The 17,566-nt window shown below is 53.1% G+C and overlaps 1 protein-coding gene and 2 non-coding genes across 3 annotated transcripts; 2 read left to right on the top strand and 1 right to left on the bottom strand.

Annotated features, from left to right (window-relative positions):
- Positions 1-356: 356 nt before the first annotated feature.
- Positions 357-428, bottom strand: TRNAA-UGC. Its single transcript has one exon. It is a non-coding gene; the product is annotated as a tRNA-Ala (tRNA).
- Positions 429-2,897: 2,469 nt separating this feature from the next.
- On the top strand, positions 2,898-14,575 carry TRIM7 (tripartite motif containing 7). The gene is made up of 7 exons (XM_029216030.1): positions 2,898-3,487; positions 4,377-4,472; positions 8,673-8,903; positions 9,943-9,965; positions 10,255-10,370; positions 10,886-10,921; positions 12,825-14,575. Exons 1-7 carry the CDS (start codon positions 2,981-2,983, stop codon positions 13,334-13,336), a joined length of 1,521 nt encoding a protein of 506 aa, XP_029071863.1. The 5' UTR covers positions 2,898-2,980; the 3' UTR covers positions 13,337-14,575.
- Positions 14,576-16,649: 2,074 nt separating this feature from the next.
- TRNAT-UGU lies at positions 16,650-16,722 on the top strand. Its single transcript has one exon. It is a non-coding gene; the product is annotated as a tRNA-Thr (tRNA).
- The last annotated feature ends 844 nt before the right edge of the window (positions 16,723-17,566 follow it).

Below are 17,566 nucleotides of genomic sequence, written 5' to 3'. Positions count from 1 at the left end.
AGATTCTTAGCAGCCCAGGAAACTCAAACTCTACCGATCGTGCTTGACTGACCGTCCCTCCCACTTCCGTCCGTTTTCTTCTTGCCCTCTTCTGCCAGGGACCTCGCCCTTTTCCATCCCTGGAAAACGTACGGCTCAGTGCAGGGAAAAACTGCGCACGCTGATGCCATCGACGAGCTCACCCTGTGATTTTTCAGTCCGAAGTTTAAAGGCAGAGCCGCGGGCTTGGGCTTGCAGTGGGTGAGGGCCGCCGGCTCCTCCAGCCTGAGCAAACTCCACTCTTTAGGAATTTTCCTAGTGTTCTGCGTTTCGAAACTGGGAAGGAGAGGAAGCAAAACGGTCATGCATACCTGCGCTGGAGATGCCGGGGATCGAACCCGGGGCCTCATACATGCAAAGCATGCGCTCTACCACTGAGCTACATCCCCACTCTCCGACATCGCGTTTTCCATGTTCCCTTAGTCCTTTATTGGCGAAAGGCAAGGGTGAATGAACAGCATCGCCAGTCGCGACAACCCAAACGCAGCAAAGCTCGGCGGCCAGCGCCGGGAGCTGTTCCAGGGTCCTCTACTGATTCTAGGCGAGCGGACCTCTACCGAGGGTCGCCCGGGGGGAGCACAGGACCGGGATAAACCCTTGGAGGCAGCGGGGAAAAAGAAGGGAAAGTCATCCGGCACGATACCCAAAATGAACTGTGAGCCGAAAAAAGGAAAGTTAAGACTGGGTGCAGGATGTTACTTTTGTTAAACAAAAAGAGGGGGGAGTGTAGCAAAATATGTAATATTTGTATAAAGTAATTCAGAATTGCAAAGTTGATTGGGACGTAGGTGATGGGCAGATTTTTCACTGTTAACCGCTCTGTATATCTGAATTTTGAGCCACATTTAAATCAATTCAATCCAAGAAAAGTTTACCGAGCTCTACTGTGTACCAAGAACTGCTCTAGAAAACTGGAGGTTCAACCGTGAACAAAACTGACATAGTCCATTACATCTATCAGCTCCTATTCCAGAGAAGGTAGAGTGCTAGAGAGAAAACAGAGCCAGCGTTGAGGGAGAGAATATAGTAATGTGTGATTTTGAGAAGGTGACTTTTGAAAGAAGGCTTGAAGGAGATGGGACCTGAGCCATGCAGGTATCTGAGGAAAGAGAGGTCCAAGTAAAGGTTAACAGCCAGTTTAAAGGCCCTGAAGTAGGATCTTTCTGACTTGTTATTGCAGGAATAGTAAGGAGGTCCATGTGGCAGGGGAGAGTGATAGGAGATGAGGGTGGAGAGGTTGTGTGCAGGGGATGGAGAGGAAGAATGGGTAGGGCCTTTAGACGATTGAGAAGACTTCGACTTTTACTCTGAGAGAGATGGGAGCCACAGGGGGATTTCAGCAAAGGAGAGCCCCTATCTGATATAACATTTTAACAGGATTGTTCTCACAGCTGGATGGAGAAGACAGGGCAGGAGTGGGGCAGAAGGGGAGAAAACTGATGTGATCATCAAATTATAGGAGATGATGCGGTGGAGGGGGTGAGAGAGTGAGGAGATGCTGAGGACTGTGAGTGGGGCCTTCTCATTTCCCCTGTCAGAGGACTCACCCCTTTGGGCCTGAGCACCTGGAGGGGTGGAGTTGTTAACTGGGATGGTGTGGGGAAGGCTGTGGGCAGAGTAGGTAGGTGGAGGGGCAGAGCAGAAGTGCATCGTGGAAACGGTGAGTGTGTGCCTCCCCCTTAGAATGCTGCATGTGGATGCTGCCCAGTGAGTTGGATGTGGGAGCCAGGCATCCTAGGAAGAGCTGGGCTGGGGCTTTGTACTGTGGAGCAGGGAGAAGGTCTTTTAAGCAAGAAAGTGAAAGAGATCACAAGGAAGTGAGTATAGACAGAAGTCCAAGGGTTGAGCAAGGGCAGGGAGAGGAGGAGGAAACCACCGCGGTGGCCAAGAAGTGGGTAGGAGGCCATGGAGGTGGGAGGAGAGCCAGGGAGTACAGCATCCCAGAAGGCGCTGAAAAAGGGTGTCTGGAAGGGGGAAGCATCAGGGGAGAGGGGAGGTAAGCCCTGAGAAGGGGCCTGCTTTCACCTTTGGGTTAGGATCGCTGTGGTGACCTTGACAAGAGCAGTTTCTGAGGAGGTTGGGGAAGAAAATCTGCCCCAAGTGCCCTCCAGAGGGAGTGAGGTGAGAGAGGGTGTGAGCAAATACAATGGCAGTTCTGGGCGGTGGGTAGGGGGACTGTAGAAACGAGCTAGAGAAACAAAGGATTGGGTTTTGGAGGGGTATAACACCGAATAAAGTGGGGGAATTGACTGTAACTGTATTACTTGCTTAAAAAAACAAAACAAAAATAAAGAATAAACGGGGAGGCGGGGGGACACAATCGCGGGAGAGGTAGCTACAAAAGTGGTTACAAGGCCACGCTTGGGGGTCGGGGACAAGAGTCAGGTTCCAGACTCTAAATTTATCTCAGCACAGGGCCGGACAAACCTGAGCTCCGGGAACCTGACACTGGTCCGGCGCCAGGCCCTCGGGCTGTGCTGGCTGGGCCTCGGGCGGCAACTGGGAGTGGCGCCCAGATGGGCGTGTGCTTCCACCTGTCCCGGCCCGTTTCCCAAGGCTGACTGGGTCAGGCTGGGGCGGCCTAGACAGGCTCGCGTTAGGGCTGAGAGAAGGGAGAGACGGAGAGAGGGCGCCGCGGGACCCAGGAGGCCGCGGGCCAAGGCGGGATATTGAGGGGCCCAGAACTGGAGCGCAGAGCACTGGCCTGCACTGAGATCCCCTCGCCCTGTGCTACCCGGTCAGCTATCAAAGCGCACCCTCCCCTCACGTTTCCCATCCTGGCGCACCCTCAGCTCAAGTCTCTGCCAGCAGGCGTCAGCCCCGCCCTTCTTCCTCCCGTGGGCGCTCGGAGGCCCGCCCCGGCCGCTACGCTGGGAGAGGCGTACCGTAGGGTAGGGTAGCCTCTCCCGCGCCGCCCGACTTGGGTGACCTGAGGGTGCGCATGGCGGCGGTGGGGCCGTGGACTGGCCCGGGCGCTGGGGCCGAGGCGCTGGCGCTGGCGGTAGAGCTGCAGGGCGAGGTGACCTGCTCCATCTGCCTGGAGCTCTTCCGGGAGCCGGTGTCCGTCGAGTGCGGCCACAGCTTCTGCCGCGCCTGTATCGCGCGCTGCTGGGAGCGCTCGGGCTCCGGGGCCACCGCCGCGTCCCACAAGTTGTCCTGCTCGCTGCCCTGCCCGCAGTGTCGCGAGCCCGCGCGCCCGGGCCAGCTGCGGCCCAACCGGCAGCTGGCCGCGGTGGCCACGCTGCTGCGGCGCTTCAGCCTGACAGCGGGCGCGCAGGGGGAACGCGGGCCTCCGAAGGCGGGGGCGGCCGGGTGCGCGCAGCACCGCGAACCGCTCAAGCTCTACTGTCAGGACGATGGACGTGCCATTTGCGTGGTGTGCGACCGCGCCCGCGAGCACCGCGCTCACGCCGTGTTACCCCTGGACGAGGCGGTGCAGGAGGCCAAGGTGAGCGCCGTCCCCACCCCTACGCGTCCCCGGGACCCCCAGTCCCCGTTCTGCGTTCCCGCGCAGGCAGGAAGGCCCAGGTGAGCCCCTGCTTCTTTTCCCTTATCTCATGCTGCGCAGCATTGGCTTCGGGACTGAGCGTGGCTCTCCCTCTGTCACCCCCGACACCACCAATACCACCTTCCCAAACCCCTCGCGTTTCCCTTTGGGCCCCTACTGGGCCGCCTGCGTGATGCCCCACAGATTTGGAGATTTTCTTTCTGTCGGTACCTGGCTTTGAGCGGTTTCTCCGTCACACCCACACATTCGCTACCCCCACTCTTCAGCCCTTTCCCTGGACATAGCTCTGTTCGGTGTTCTCACCTTCTGTGGCCGAGTGGGACGACCTTCCCAAGAGGTCGGGGTAAGGGGGTGGGTGGCTCCAGGGCTGAGTAGAGAGCCAAGAGCCATCTGGGATTCTGGCACCTCCCATTCCTGCCAACTTGCTAGGGTGTGCGCGGATGCCTCTGGCACAGTCCCCAGTCTTTCTTTGCTCTTACCCTGCTCCAGCTCTCCCACCCAGAGGGCTTTCTGATGGTGGTGAGGAGAGCAGAAGAGAGGACTAGGCAGGTTGGGCTGCTGGGGGGCTTGATGTCAGCCTGGATGGTGCACAGATGGTCTTGAGGACGGGAGGCCCTGAGGCCTTTGGAGTCACCCAGCAGCCGTCCTGTACCCTTATGTGCAGCCTGTGCAGGCTGTAGCCATCCCGACGTCCAGAGGTGGCTTCAACGCTGCCGACTCTTCCTCAATGAACAGGGCCTTCCCTTTCTCCTGGGTGGCTTCAGGAAGGCACAAGTGGGAGTTGCCAGAATCCTCTCCCCACAGTGTCCTCCTTCTCACTCTCCCGCAGGAGCTCCTGGAGTCCAGGCTGAAGGTCTTGAAGAAGGATCTGGAGGACTATGAGGCATTTCGTTCCACCGAAGAGAAGGAGAGCAAGGAGCTCCTGGTGAGCATGGCAACCCCCAGGTTGGCTCCCCTGGGTGACAGCAGAGGGCCACCCACCACTCTGGCTAGGTGTGTGTGGCTTTGGAGTGTGTGCCTGGGGAACAGCAGAGGTGGAGTTTAGAAATATAATGAGATGCATATTATATAGGGTGACCGTGTAATTTATTATATAACCAGAACTTTTGAGAGTGAAAGGGAGGGCTAAAATAATTATTTTAGAACAGCTGGCTTGAAGTGGAACTGTCCAGGTGAATCAGGATGTATAGTCCCCCTAATATTACATAACACCCCAGTTAGGGTCTGTGGAGCATCTTGTAATGGAACACATGAATATTTCTATAGAGAAACATATGAATATTTATACTAAGTGGGAGCCTTCTGTCAGTCTATGGTATATTTTACCACCAAAAGAGTTATGAAAAAAACTTTCATTTTTAGAGTTTTTTCGATTTTGAAATCGAGGCTAGGGGAGCGGGGTTGGGGGGATGGGGGAGGGGATGGCAGAGCTGCTCCCCACCCAGCAGGAGGTTCCGGGACTTGGGTTTTCAGCAGCCGATTGTGCTAGCACCCCCCCTGCCCAGCGCTTGGGGTGGTATTTTGTCTTCCTTGAAGTGGAACAGGAAAGTGAAATGGGGTTCATTTTGGTTAAGGTGGGCAAATGTGGGTCACTGTCATTTTCTATCTCGAAAATTCAGTTCCTAGCTCAAAAACTAGGGGTTAAGAGAATGAAAGGATCCACTAAGGCCTGTTAGGGCAGGGCTCTTAAGTCCTAGAGTTGGAAAATGGAGGGAGAGCAACCTGAGGGTCGCCACCCCCCTTAAGGGAAGGAGGTGTGGGGTGAAGGGGAGGACCCTGTGTACAGGTGCCCCAGGGTCCTTTCCTGACCCTGAACTGCACCTGGTACACCTGCATCCCATGCACATCTCAGGCATTCTCTTCTGAACACTCACTTCCCTCCACAAGGAAGGGCTCACCCCTCACCTCTCCAGATCTCCACCTTGCTCTGCTGGAAAAAAAGAGTAAGCATGTGGGGCTTCCCTGGTGGCGCAGTGGTTGAGAGTCCGCCTGCCGATGCAAGGGACGTGGGTTCGTGCCCCGGTTCGGGAAGATCCCACATGCCGCGGAGCGGCTGGGCCCGTGAGCCATGGCCGCTGAGCCTGCGCGTCCGGAGCCTGTGCTCCACAACGGGAGAGGCCACAACAGTGAGAGGCCCGCGTACCAAAAAAAAAAAAAAAAAGAGTAAGCATGTGGCTCTTCGGCCATTGCTGTACATCCATGATCGAGAGGGCCTTCTCCAGCTTGGGCAGCTTCATGGTCTCTGACCCCACACCCCATGACATTGCTTAGCACTTTCTACTCTGTCCTACCCCCACCCAGCCAACCCCCCTGTGGCCCACACATCCTTTATGATTACAAAATGCCTGCTTAATGAGACAACCATTGCTGCTATGAGAACAAGGAGAAGGAATATTTTTATTTGAAAATGCTCTTACCATTTAGAGGAGTAGTTCTCAACTGGTGGCAATTTTGGGCCCCAGGGGACATTTGGCAATGTCTGGAGATATTTTTGGTTGTCAGCACTGGGGCAGGGGTGCTACTGGTGTTTACCGGTAGAGACCAGGGTACTGCTTAAACATCCTGCAATGCATAGGACAGCCCTCCACCACAAATAATTATCTTGCCCCAAATGTCAATAGCGCCGAGGTTGGAAACCCCGATTTAGAGTGTTTTGGTGAATATTGTCCCACTTGTGTTATTTCCTTGGGAGACCGTATGCTATAATTGCAAGAAGCTTGGACTCTGGGGTCAGACTCCCTGGATTAGAATCCTGACTTCCCACTTCCTGGTAATGCACCTCTCTGTCTTGGTCTTCTCATTTGTAAATCAGGATGAGAGTGTACCCACGTCACTGGGTGGTTGTCAGCATTGAGGGAGTTAACGCCTGTAAAGTTCCCTGTGCTGTTGCTGCCTGCTTGCCCAAATCCTGAAGACTGGGGAGCATCGGACTGAACCCAGGTCTCCTAACTTCAGAACCCACTTATAGTCTCCTCTTCCAGCCACCCCCTCCCCACCTAGAATTTTCAGGGAAGAGGAACTTTGACATTTGAGCTTGTCCTGGAGGGATGGAACCCTTCTCACTGGCCACGAGAGGCCTCACTTGTTATATCATGCAGAGTCCCTCCCAGGTGTTCACGTAAAGACTCAAGAGGGTCAGGAGCGAGAGTCTGTGTCTGAAATCACAGGGGTGAAAATCCTGTGGATAGTGGTCATGGAAAGAATAGGATAGAAGGCTTGCACACAGCATACTCTTACTTAGGTCGTTGTGGGTGTGCTGTTACCTCTGATCACTGGCATTGATTTTCCTTCCTTCTTTCTACTTCCCTGCATTTCCAGGGTTTATATTATGAACTTGTGTTGCTTTTACGATTGCTAAACAGAAAAGGTGCCCTTTAAAATGAAGTAAAGTGAAGAGTGAAAGTTGGAGGGGTGACAAATGCTAAAGTACAAAATTCAAATGAGTAAAACTTAAAGATCTTATTGGCTTTATTCAGTGGTTCATAAATCAGCCAACATCCCATCTTGCAGAAAGAAAGAAGTTCTGAAGAGCTATACAAGGCGAGAGACTTTACAGGCAGAGGAAGCAGGAACGAGGAAGTTGTACTAGGCAAAAAAGTGGGTTGGCCCCAGAGGCTCATGAGTAGAGGAGTTGTTTTGACAGTTAAGAAGGCTTTTCATTGGCCCAACAGCACGGGCTCCCACTCACCAGGAATGATCTAGCAGCCGCTGCCCAGTGTTCAGCCTGGCAGCAACAGAACCACTGCAGAGGCCCGATGCAACATCATCCTTGAAGGAAACCAGTCACTTGGTAGCAGATGGATTGCACTGGACCTCTTCCACCCTGGGAGGGACAGCATTTTATCTTGGCTGGAACTGACACATTTCTGAGTAAGAGTTGTCTTTTCTGCCTGCAGAGCCCAAGCCAGCACTACCAAGAACTTATAGACTGTTTGATTCATCAACATGATTTATGATCCCAAAGTAGTTTGGGTGTCTGATTAGAGAGGGAATTTAAACATAAGAGGTGCTGTGAAGGTAGAAGTATTTTAAATTTATTTCCAATCTTGCAGTTTTGGTATCCTATTAGTACATGTTTTTAATGCTGTGAATGTGCTTCTTTAAATGTGAGACCTGCCATCATCTCTCCATGTAGATACTTGCGTCACCCTTGCAGCCTAACAATGAATTAGGGTACTTTGTTGGCCTGCTTGTCTGACAGCCAGTGACATCAATGATTTACTTTAAGTTTCTATGTCTTAAAATGAGTTTTCAGCAGCAGCCCCCACTCCACCCCCCACTTCCACAAAGCCACACCTTAAAGTTGCCTTATAAATCATATATTAAATCATTGCTGAAAATGTTGAACTAAGCCGAAGTGAGAAAAAGTTATACGGCATTATGTTTGAGATCTCAGTGTGTGCTATCAAAGATGTTTTCCAACTCTACAGTAACTTGAAACCATCATGTGTTTGGATGCTCTAATTTCAGCAGAATAAAGATCATAAATTTGGTCACACACACAAAAAAGTGGGTTGGCTATTGCAAAGTTGCTTTCCCTGTAGGGGATGGCAGGGGTTTATCAGGCAGATTACTGAACAAATACTGATCAGGCCGTTCCTTATAGGCTGATTTAAGATAACATTTGTGGGAGAGCTGAAACTGTCATTAGGTCTCGGTTTGGTGATGTGGGGCTTAACATAAGCGACTCCATTTGGGGCCTGTTGTCTTGCTTTGAACACAAAATAAATGTGTTTGGGGACCTCAGTTTAATCCTTACAGTGACTGCAGGAGGCACTATTTTATCCCTCCCACTTTTCAAATAAGGAAACTGCAGGCCTGGGGGTTTCTGGGGTGAGTCTGAAGTTGCCCTAGGTTGGCGGGAGAGCCCAGGTCTAAAGAGACACATGGGCGCAACTGTGACAGGGAAAGGGAAGGCACGTGTTGAGGCTGCTGCGTGCTCGGAATTGGGACATTTAAACTAGAGCGTGTGCACGGTGGGCATGCACGCCTGAGTCTCTGACCCCTGAGCAGTGAGTGGGATGCACCCCTGCCCTGTGGGATGGCTCAGAGGCTTCTATCCAAATGCTGTGTCTCAGATGCCCACATCCCTTTGCCCTCTTCAACTTCACCTCTCCTGGGACAGAAGCAGATGGCAGCCGAGCGAGAGAAGGTTGGGGCGGAGTTCCAGGCTCTGCGGGCCTTCCTGGTGGAACAGGAGGGTCGGCTCCTGGGCCGCCTGGAGGAGCTGTCCCGGGAGGTGACACAGAAGCAGAATGAGAACCTGGCCCGGCTTGGGGGTGAGATTGCCCAGCTCTCCAAGCTCAGCAGCGAGATCCAGGAGACAACTTGCAAGCCTGATCTTGACTTTCTCCAGGTGAGCCTGGCTTGGCCAGTGTATGAGTCATTTATCCTAAGGCAGGAGGCATGAATTTATCCCTCCCACTTTTCAAATGAGGAAACAAGAATGGCGGCGAGAACAGAACCAGATCCTATGAGTTTAGTAGAATCACACATCTGGAGCCAAAGTGGACTAGAGAGAGGAGCGCTGATTTTCCTGGGGTTAGAGGTCTAAAGGGATGTGATAAAAACTTTCTTGACCATGATCCACAATAATATCTCTTACAATGTATTCTATTATATACGTTGTGACAAAAGTCTCAGAAAATGACACTTACCCGTACTACATGTGATGCACTTCGATGTTTTTTATTGTCTTATTTCCTTCTAAAATAAATAGTCACAATCCATGAAATAAACTTCACAAGTCACAGATGGATCAAGAATGGTCATTTAAGTGAATTCCCTGGACTCTGTACTTCCACTGCCGGGGGCCTGGGTTCAATCCATGGTCAGGTAACTAAGATACCACAAAGCCATGAGGCCAAAACAAAACAAAACAAAAAAGGTCATTTAAAAGGCACTAATCTGAGTGATGTCCAGTTGTTGCATAAGAGCTGTCACTTGTCTTGGGTGATGTTGAAAGCAGAGGCAACATTGGGTCCTAGCACTTGGCTCCAGTGATGATGCTGTAATAAATGGGAGCATCGAGGGCTTCCCTGGTGGCGCAGTGGTTGAGAGTCTGCCTGCCGATGCGGGGGACACGGGTTCGCGCCCCGGTCCGGGAAGATCCCACATGCCACGGAGCGGCTGGGCCCATGAGCCATGGCCGCTGAGCCTGCGCGTCCGGAGCCTGTGCTCCGCAACGGAAGAGGCCACAGTGGTGAGAGGCCCGTGTACCGCAAAAAAAAAAAAAAAAAAAGGAGCATCGGGAAGCTCTTGCCACCTGGGGCCCATGCAGGAGGTAGGGGGTGATACACCTGCTTATTGCTTATTCCCCTGGAAGGAGGGAAGGGGCCAGTTTTATTTTCTCAAAGGTGAATGCTGATTTGGTTTTCTCTCATTGTTCTTTCCAGGAATTCAAAAACACACTAAGCAGGTGAGTGGACCTAACAATACCTTGGGCCTCTCTAAGCTGGCTCTTCTTTTCCACTTAGCTTCCTGTCTTCATTCCCCACCCCTGACCTCTCACCTCCCGATGCCCTCACTGCCTTACCTGGGTACCTTCTGAGGCAAACATCTACTGCCTGCCCATGGGTATTCGGCACGGGGTCAGGCTCTCCTTTTCACCTCTCCCCACCCAGAGGACCTCACCATCCTAATTGTCAAATAGCCCAGTGGGAGTGGGACAGTGTTAGTGGGCCTTCCTCAGGGTCCTTGTCCTGCAGGTGCAGCAATGTGCCTGCCCTCAAGCCAACCACAGTCTCTTCTGAGATGAAGAATAAAGTCTGGAATGTTTCTCTCAAGACCTTTGTCTTAAAGGGGCTGCTCAAGAAGTTCAGAGGTAGGGACTTGTGTGTGGGGCTGGGCCCTGCAGTCCTGGTGGTGACGGTGTGTTTCTGATGGTTTGGGGTCCTGAAGATGTGCCTTTCCAAAAGCTGTATGATAAAACAGGAACTAGGGTGTGTCAAGGCCAGACTGGTGCGGGGAGGCGGTGGTGGCTAATTTATTTAGAACCCCCGCCCCTACCCCAGGGCATGAAGCTTCCCCTGGGGACAGATGGAGTAGAGGGGCACTGGGGGCAGAAAGAAGGATGAAGAGGGAGAGCTCAGCTCAGAATGGCTCCAGACAAAAGAGGGGGAAGTGGGAGAGCTAGAGCTAGAATACAGCCCCCTCCCCACCCCCATGATCGGCCCAGCACTTGCCCATCAACTCTAGGGTATCTGGGGAGTGAGTGAACCCCCAGATATTTAACATTTACAGTGGGGCTGTCAGTGTCAAGAGGTGGTGTCACCGTTGTTGCCAAATAGAAATTTCCCATGTCATTCACACACAACCTGCTTTGTTTCTCCTCTTCAGAGGATCTTCGGGGAGAACTGGAGAAAGAGGAGAAAGGTATGATGGCTGTTTTAACAGTAAGTGCCCGTCATTTGGCCATGCAGAGATCCAGTGACTGTCTCTCGGGGCTCTGTGCATGGTTGGTTCCTTCTGCCCATCCACCTCAGCAACTTTGCCATCGACTGCCCTTTCTTCCTCACCCTCACAAGTCTGATTCCTTCAGGCCACCGTGGGGCCCATAGGCCTATAAGTTGTTCCAGAGCAGGAGTGTCCTGCACCTTGAGATACTCAGATCAGGGAGTGCTTGTCGGTCACCTGGACAAGCCTCTCTTCCCTGTTCCTGCTCCCAGAGAGATGGAGACCTCTCCTGGGGACAGGGATTGTGTGCAGGGGTCGGGGGAAGCAGGGGGAGACTGAAGACTGGAAGGGAGGTGGTGATCACTCCTGCAGGGCTCTGGGGTGAGTGGGATCTAACCCCAAGGGGAAGGGAAGTGGGGAGGGGAGGACACATATTCCTGATGCTGATGTGACTGAGCTAAATCAGATCTTACTCGGGAAGAATCTAAACCAACCGAGTCAGACTATGTCCTCCTCTGCTCAGAACCCTGTGACAGCCCTGCCTCTCTCACTCAGTAAGGGCTGGAGTTCTTGCAGTGGTCTTGAAGGCCCTACGGGATCTGGAGCCTCACTGCACACTCTTCCCCTGGTTCACTCCGTGCAGCCACACACAGTCCTTGCTGCTCCTGGAAGGCACCAAGCACACAGCTGCTTAAGGGCCTTTGCACTGCACCGGCTATGCCAGGGCCTGGAACACCCTCCCCCCAGACAGCTGCATATCTGACTTCCTATCTCCTTGATGTCTGTGCTCAAATGCACCTTTTCAGTAAGGCTTTCCCTGGCCCCTCTAGTTGAAATTACAGCCTGCTCTCCTGATCCCTCTATCATGTATTGTCTCTCCTCCTTCTCCTCACAGAAAGGAAGCTTCAGGAGGGCAGGGATACTCCACTGTGGGATTCTCAGGGCCTAGAACAGACCTGGAACATAGTAGCACTTGCAGCAAGTGTGCATATTTTAACTTTTTATTATGGAAAATTTCAAACATACACTAAAGTAGAGAGAAGAGCATGACGAGTATTATGTACTCACCATTCGCCTCCATCAATTATTGACTCGTGGCTAGTATTTTTCCTAAACACCCCTACCCACTTCTTCCCACTGGATTATTTCGCAGCAAACCACAGATAGCTCTCATTTCCGTAAATATCTCAGTATGTTGTCTCTAAAGAGATAGACTTTAAAAAAAACATAAACACAAAACCATTAAAAAAGCAAACACAAAACCAACATCATAACTAAAAAATTAATGATTCTTTCCAGTATCTAGTGTCCGAAATCCCCCACTTGTCTTTTTTCTTAATTTTATTTTTTCAATTGAAGTATAATTCATTTACAATGTTTTGCCAATCTCTGCTGTACGGCCCCAATTTTCTTTTTTTTTCTCTTTTGCGCTGCCTTGGGTCTTCATTGCTGCACACGGGCTTTTCTCTAGGTGGGTGAGCGGGGTCTACCCGATGCGGTGCACGGGCTTCTCATTGTGGTGGCTTCGCGGGCTTCAGAAGTTGTGGCTCGCGGGCTCCAGAGCGCAGGCTCAGTCGTTGTGGCGCAGGGGTTTACTTGCTCCACCTGTGGGATCTTCCGGACCCAGGGCTGCGAACCTGTGTAGCCTGCAGTGGCAGGCAGAGTCTTAACCACTGCGCCAGTAGGGAAGGCCACCCCACGGTCTTTTAAATTGGATTTGTCAATGTGTTTGAATTGAGATCCAAATCAGGTCCATAAATTGCCTTTCTGTGATTTCAACACCTACTTAACGAGGGGGCGGTGGGAGTGGGGCGATGGGAGCCGTGCAAGGACGCTGCATGGGACGTCTCTCCCTGTCTTCCCCCCTCCCCATACCCCGCAGTGGAGCTGACCTTGGACCCCGACACGGCCAACCCCCGCCTCATCCTCTCTCTGGATCTTAAGAGCGTGCGCCTTGGACAGCGGCCCCAGGACCTGCCCAGCCACCCGCGCCGCTTCGACACCAACATGCGAGTTCTGGCATCCTGCGGTTTCTCCTCCGGGAGGCACCACTGGGAGGTGGAAGTGGGCTCCAAGGATGGCTGGGCCTTCGGCGTGGCACGTGAGAGCGTGCGCCGCAAGGGCCTCACGCCCTTCACCCCCGAAGAGGGCGTCTGGGCGCTGCAGCTCAACAGCGGGCAGTACTGGGCGGTGACCAGCCCTGAAAGGACGCCCCTCAGCTGTGGGCACCTGTCCCGCGTGCGGGTCGCCCTGGACCTGGAGGTGGGGGCCGTGTCCTTCTATGCTGCGGAGGACATGCACCACATCTACACCTTCCGTGTCAACTTCCAAGAGCGCGTGTTCCCCCTTTTCTCTGTCTGCTCCACTGGTACCTACTTGCGAATCTGGCCTTGAGGGGCATTGCTCGGCCTCCCTGAGGGGGTCAGTCGGTCATGGGAAGGCATGTTGCCCTCGGATGGAGCCTCCTGGTCACTCTGGGTATGCCCTCCAGACTCTTGTCCCAGGCTGCCTTAGAGGGGCTTCTGCAGACTACAGCATCAAAGACATGAGAATGGGCTGTTGGGGAAAAGGGCTCTGAGGTCAGTTGAGCAGGGGAAGAGATGCTTTGGACACTCCTGGCATGTCTCCTGCCTGTTGTCCACGTGTGGATTTGGCCTGAGCTGTGAGGAGGTGGAGGTGGATGAGGACAGGAGCCCAGCTCCACCAGAGGTGCTTCCTATCACTGCCCCAACTCAGCAGGGCTTCTGGTTCCGTGGAACAAAACCAAGCTCTGGTCCTTTGCCATCCTCAGTTGCAAGGGGGGCAGGTTCTTGCCAGGCCAATCAGGTTCATGATCCCTTCTGCTCTGCCTTCCTGTCAGCTGCCAGCTCTGCCTTCAGAGACCTGAATCTAGCTGGCCTGACGAAGTTGTCTACTCAGGGAGGATCGCTGTACTTCCAGCTCAGTGGAGAGTTTGGGCCGGAACTGGTAGGAGACCCTTGATCTGTACATGAGGACAAAGCCCAGGGTAACAGCATATAGGCATAGCTGCCGTCCAGTGTGGCTTAGCCTGATGACAGAGTGTATGTACAACACATCCTTGGCCACAGTGACTGCTCCGTGTACTCAAGTTTGCCTAAACCCTTTTCAAGTGCCAAAGTACAGTCTCCCTTGGGTAAGGAGACCAAAGATTCTGGAATTTTGAAACTCAAGGCGGCACGTATAATTTTACAGAAGCAACTAACACCAGCATGGAAATGCACAGAGCACAGGCATGCCCCTGACAGACACTTCCTGGAGCTTCCCAAATGTATGGCAACAGCAGAAGACCCTGGTGCCACGGCCTGCTCAGCCTGTACCCTGGAGGGTGTTATTCCCCTGGCTAATGGTTCCCCAGCTTCTCCATGGCTGGGCTTCTGGGAGAGTGGAGGTAGGCTGTTCCCTGCTTAGTGTGCTCCAGGAAAGGGGCATGGGGAGATGGAAATACAGACTGTGAGCTCATTTCTAGGGTGTCTTGGCTCATTCTTAACTCCCCCAGTCTGAATGCAAGAGCACAGTTACGAGCAAAGGTTTCTGCCAGACTAGGTGAGCATGTGTGTTTATCTGTGTGAGGAACGTTTGCATGTGTGTTTATATCTCAGATCTCAGGAGCGGGAGGCGGGGCCATGTGGATTTTGGAGAGGGTGTTTATGAGCATGCGTATAGGGTTTAGGTGCAAACAGACATAGGTCAGTATGGTCACACCCTATTTTTGATTTGTAGTTGTAAAATATTAGCCACCCCATATTTAGGTGAAAGCCAAAGGTTTCCTTCCCCCACTACCTAGCTGCCCAGCTAGATGAAATCCAGTCTCAGACCTAATTCTGTCCTGCACACATTGTTCATAGATAGACGTGTTGGCATGCAGGGGCAGTGACCATCAAACAGTCTGATCTGCAAGCATCTTGGAGTTTCCATGCTCTGTCCCTGAGATACTTCAAGCACACTTTGCATACAAGGGACGGTAAGAGAGATGTTCTTGTCGGGGCAGGCATGACACTTTTCTAGAGGCAATCTAGAGATATAGCACTAGGCAGTCAGAATCCAGTGTCCTGTGGGCTGGGGACAGGACCATTGAAGAGTCCAGCCTATAGCAGCATCCCAGAGGGTGAACCCTGTGTGGTGTTCATACATGGAGAGTAGCTCTAGAACACTGTAGCTAATCAGTGTATTTGAATACCACTGATTTCCACACGGAAAATCCATTTCTAACATTCACTTATTAATTAAATTGCCTAATGCTATCATCAAGCCTTAATGTTATCCAGGCTTGTATGGCTTTTGGATTGAGTAGCACAATTACCCTTTATATCATCTAACAACTGTGCTGAAGTATTGCAACACATTACAGGTCACGGAAGGTAGGGTGACTAGGTTCAGGTCTGGGCACTGCAGGGGTGGCTGTGTTTATATTTTCAGCTGTTGTGTTTGTGAATGTGATTGTGTGTCTATCAGAGTTTGCAGAATAACAATGTAGATATATACATATTCGAAGAGATGTAACAACAGTTACATAACAATTACACGTGGACAGTACGACAGATGTTCTCTCTTGGTCACTAGGGTGGTGCAGTGACTTAGGATGTCACAAGGCTGGTGTGAGAGTATGCCTGTGTGTGTGCATTTTCCTCTCCCATCCTTTGACCATCATATGATCTCTGAGATGTCTGGGCCTCTGAGAGCAATGACTGGCCTAACTTGGGTTCCTTCTGACTCCATCCATTCGTTGGTCCTAGATCCCTGTGAGCTGCTGAGACATGAAAACCCACATCCTTGAAACCAGACCCTCACACCACTCCTCAGCATCCAGACAAGAGGGCACCTAGGGACCTTCCTCTGGCCTGGCCACCCAGTGACCTAAGTCATCTGGCCTTGCAGGGACCAAAGGGTGGGTTGGGCCATCAGACCAAGTTCCACCAACTACAGCCGCAGTTCTGACCATTTCTGGGCTAGGGCTCCTGTCCCTCACCTGGGCTCTCAATCTCTTCCCTTTGTCCCGTGGGCCCTTTGGGGGGCCCCGATGGAACCAGCTCCCCCAAAATTCAAGACGGGCCCCTAAGGATTTCCTTTTCCTAATTTGCCTTAAGTTGCAGTAGGGGCTAGGGACCTCCTGTCCCGTTCCAGTCCTTCACATCGACCTTTTGATTTTCCCACCTTTCTCTACCAATCTTTCCCTCCTGATCACCCACCCAGACCAGACCTGGATTCCTCTCAGGACAGGCATACTGACACCCTTTCTCTAGCCCTCCTCTCAGAGCCCCGACCTCGGACCCCTACTGTCATAGGACCTCTATCCTCAGCAAGTTTTCGCCCCAGACCCCAAAGCCGGGCGGAAGACCTCGGGCCCTCCTCGTATTCAGCCCATTGGTGGCCCCGCCCCCTCCCGCAGCGCGCCCCGCCCTCACCAGATCTCTCACAGCTTCCGCTCCCCAGCGGGCGCAACTCTCCTCCTCTCTCCTCCGGGCTCTCTCCCAGGATTTGCAGCTCGGCCCCCGACACTGACACTGACGCCGCAGCTGAGGGGGCGGCAGCCGGACGGGGCGCTCACTGGCCGAGGGACGTGGGCCCCGCCTGTCGTCAGTTAACTCCTGCATGTTGGTGTCTGCGGCTGCGCGGTGACCAGTGTCTGCGGCTGCGCGGTGATCAGAGCGGTGTCATGTACTCGTGCGCAGAAAGGCGACTCGCAGTTGGCTCCATAGCTCAGGGGTTAGAGCACTGGTCTTGTAAACCAGGGGTCGCGAGTTCAAATCTCGCTGGGGCCTACTTCGATATTTTTCCATCCCTCTCTTCTGAAGAGCTGAAAATGCACACCCCAACACGAATTTCCGCCATTATGTGTTTTTGCCTCTCAAGTGCCCCTTAAATGCTTGCCACCCTTTGGTCCCTCCTTCCCGTCTACTCTCGCGAAGATCCAGACCCACTGCGTCCCTGGCTTTGAGATCACAGGTTCTGCTGGCCCCGCGCGCCTTCTCCCCCGCGACCCCTCTCTCGCTTCCTTATGCGCGCCCTCTCCGCGAGTTCACGGCGGGTCTTTCCGTTCCCCTTCTGTCGCTCCACTCGGCCAGGGGCTTGCCCTGGTCTCTAATTCTTTCTGCGTTGCTTGGGGGATCACCTGTGAAAGCCCTCCCGCCCCCGCCCCCTGGGAATCTACTATTTTAGTCGAGAGTGGAGCGATGTTTAAGACCCCGCGTAGCTTGCCATTGGCCCCCTCAGGGGCTTCTTTAATGAGGTGGCCTTCCAGTAGGGCAGTCACATAGGGGTTGAAGAATCCCGGGAGTCCGGGACGCGCAAGTGCCTCAGCGTGCGCGTGTGGGGCGAGTCCCTTCGGGTCTTGATGGAAAGCCTGCCTCGTTGGATGGGAGCTGGTTTGTGTGAGGGAGGGAAGTGTGTGCCTCCTCTGCCACCCCCCCCGACCCACCTCATTCACCCCTCCTGGACGTCTACCCAGGTTCCCGCGAGCGGTTTTCTCTTTTCTGGTGAGAAGGAGACCCGGGTTCTGTTATCGAACGCTGATCCAAGCTAGACCTCACGTGGGATGGCGGCTCGCTCAGGTCTTTTCTGAGGGTCCTCATCCGCTGGAGAGAGGGCTCCAGCGGTCTCGGGTGA

This window comes from Monodon monoceros, unplaced genomic scaffold (assembly GCF_005190385.1).
Source record: "Monodon monoceros isolate NGI ecotype Baffin Bay Population unplaced genomic scaffold, NGI_Narwhal_1 Super_Scaffold_12, whole genome shotgun sequence".
Taxonomy (NCBI): domain Eukaryota; kingdom Metazoa; phylum Chordata; class Mammalia; order Artiodactyla; family Monodontidae; genus Monodon; species Monodon monoceros.
Note: the sequence above shows the minus strand (reverse complement) of the source record. Positions and strands in the feature narration are given on the sequence as shown.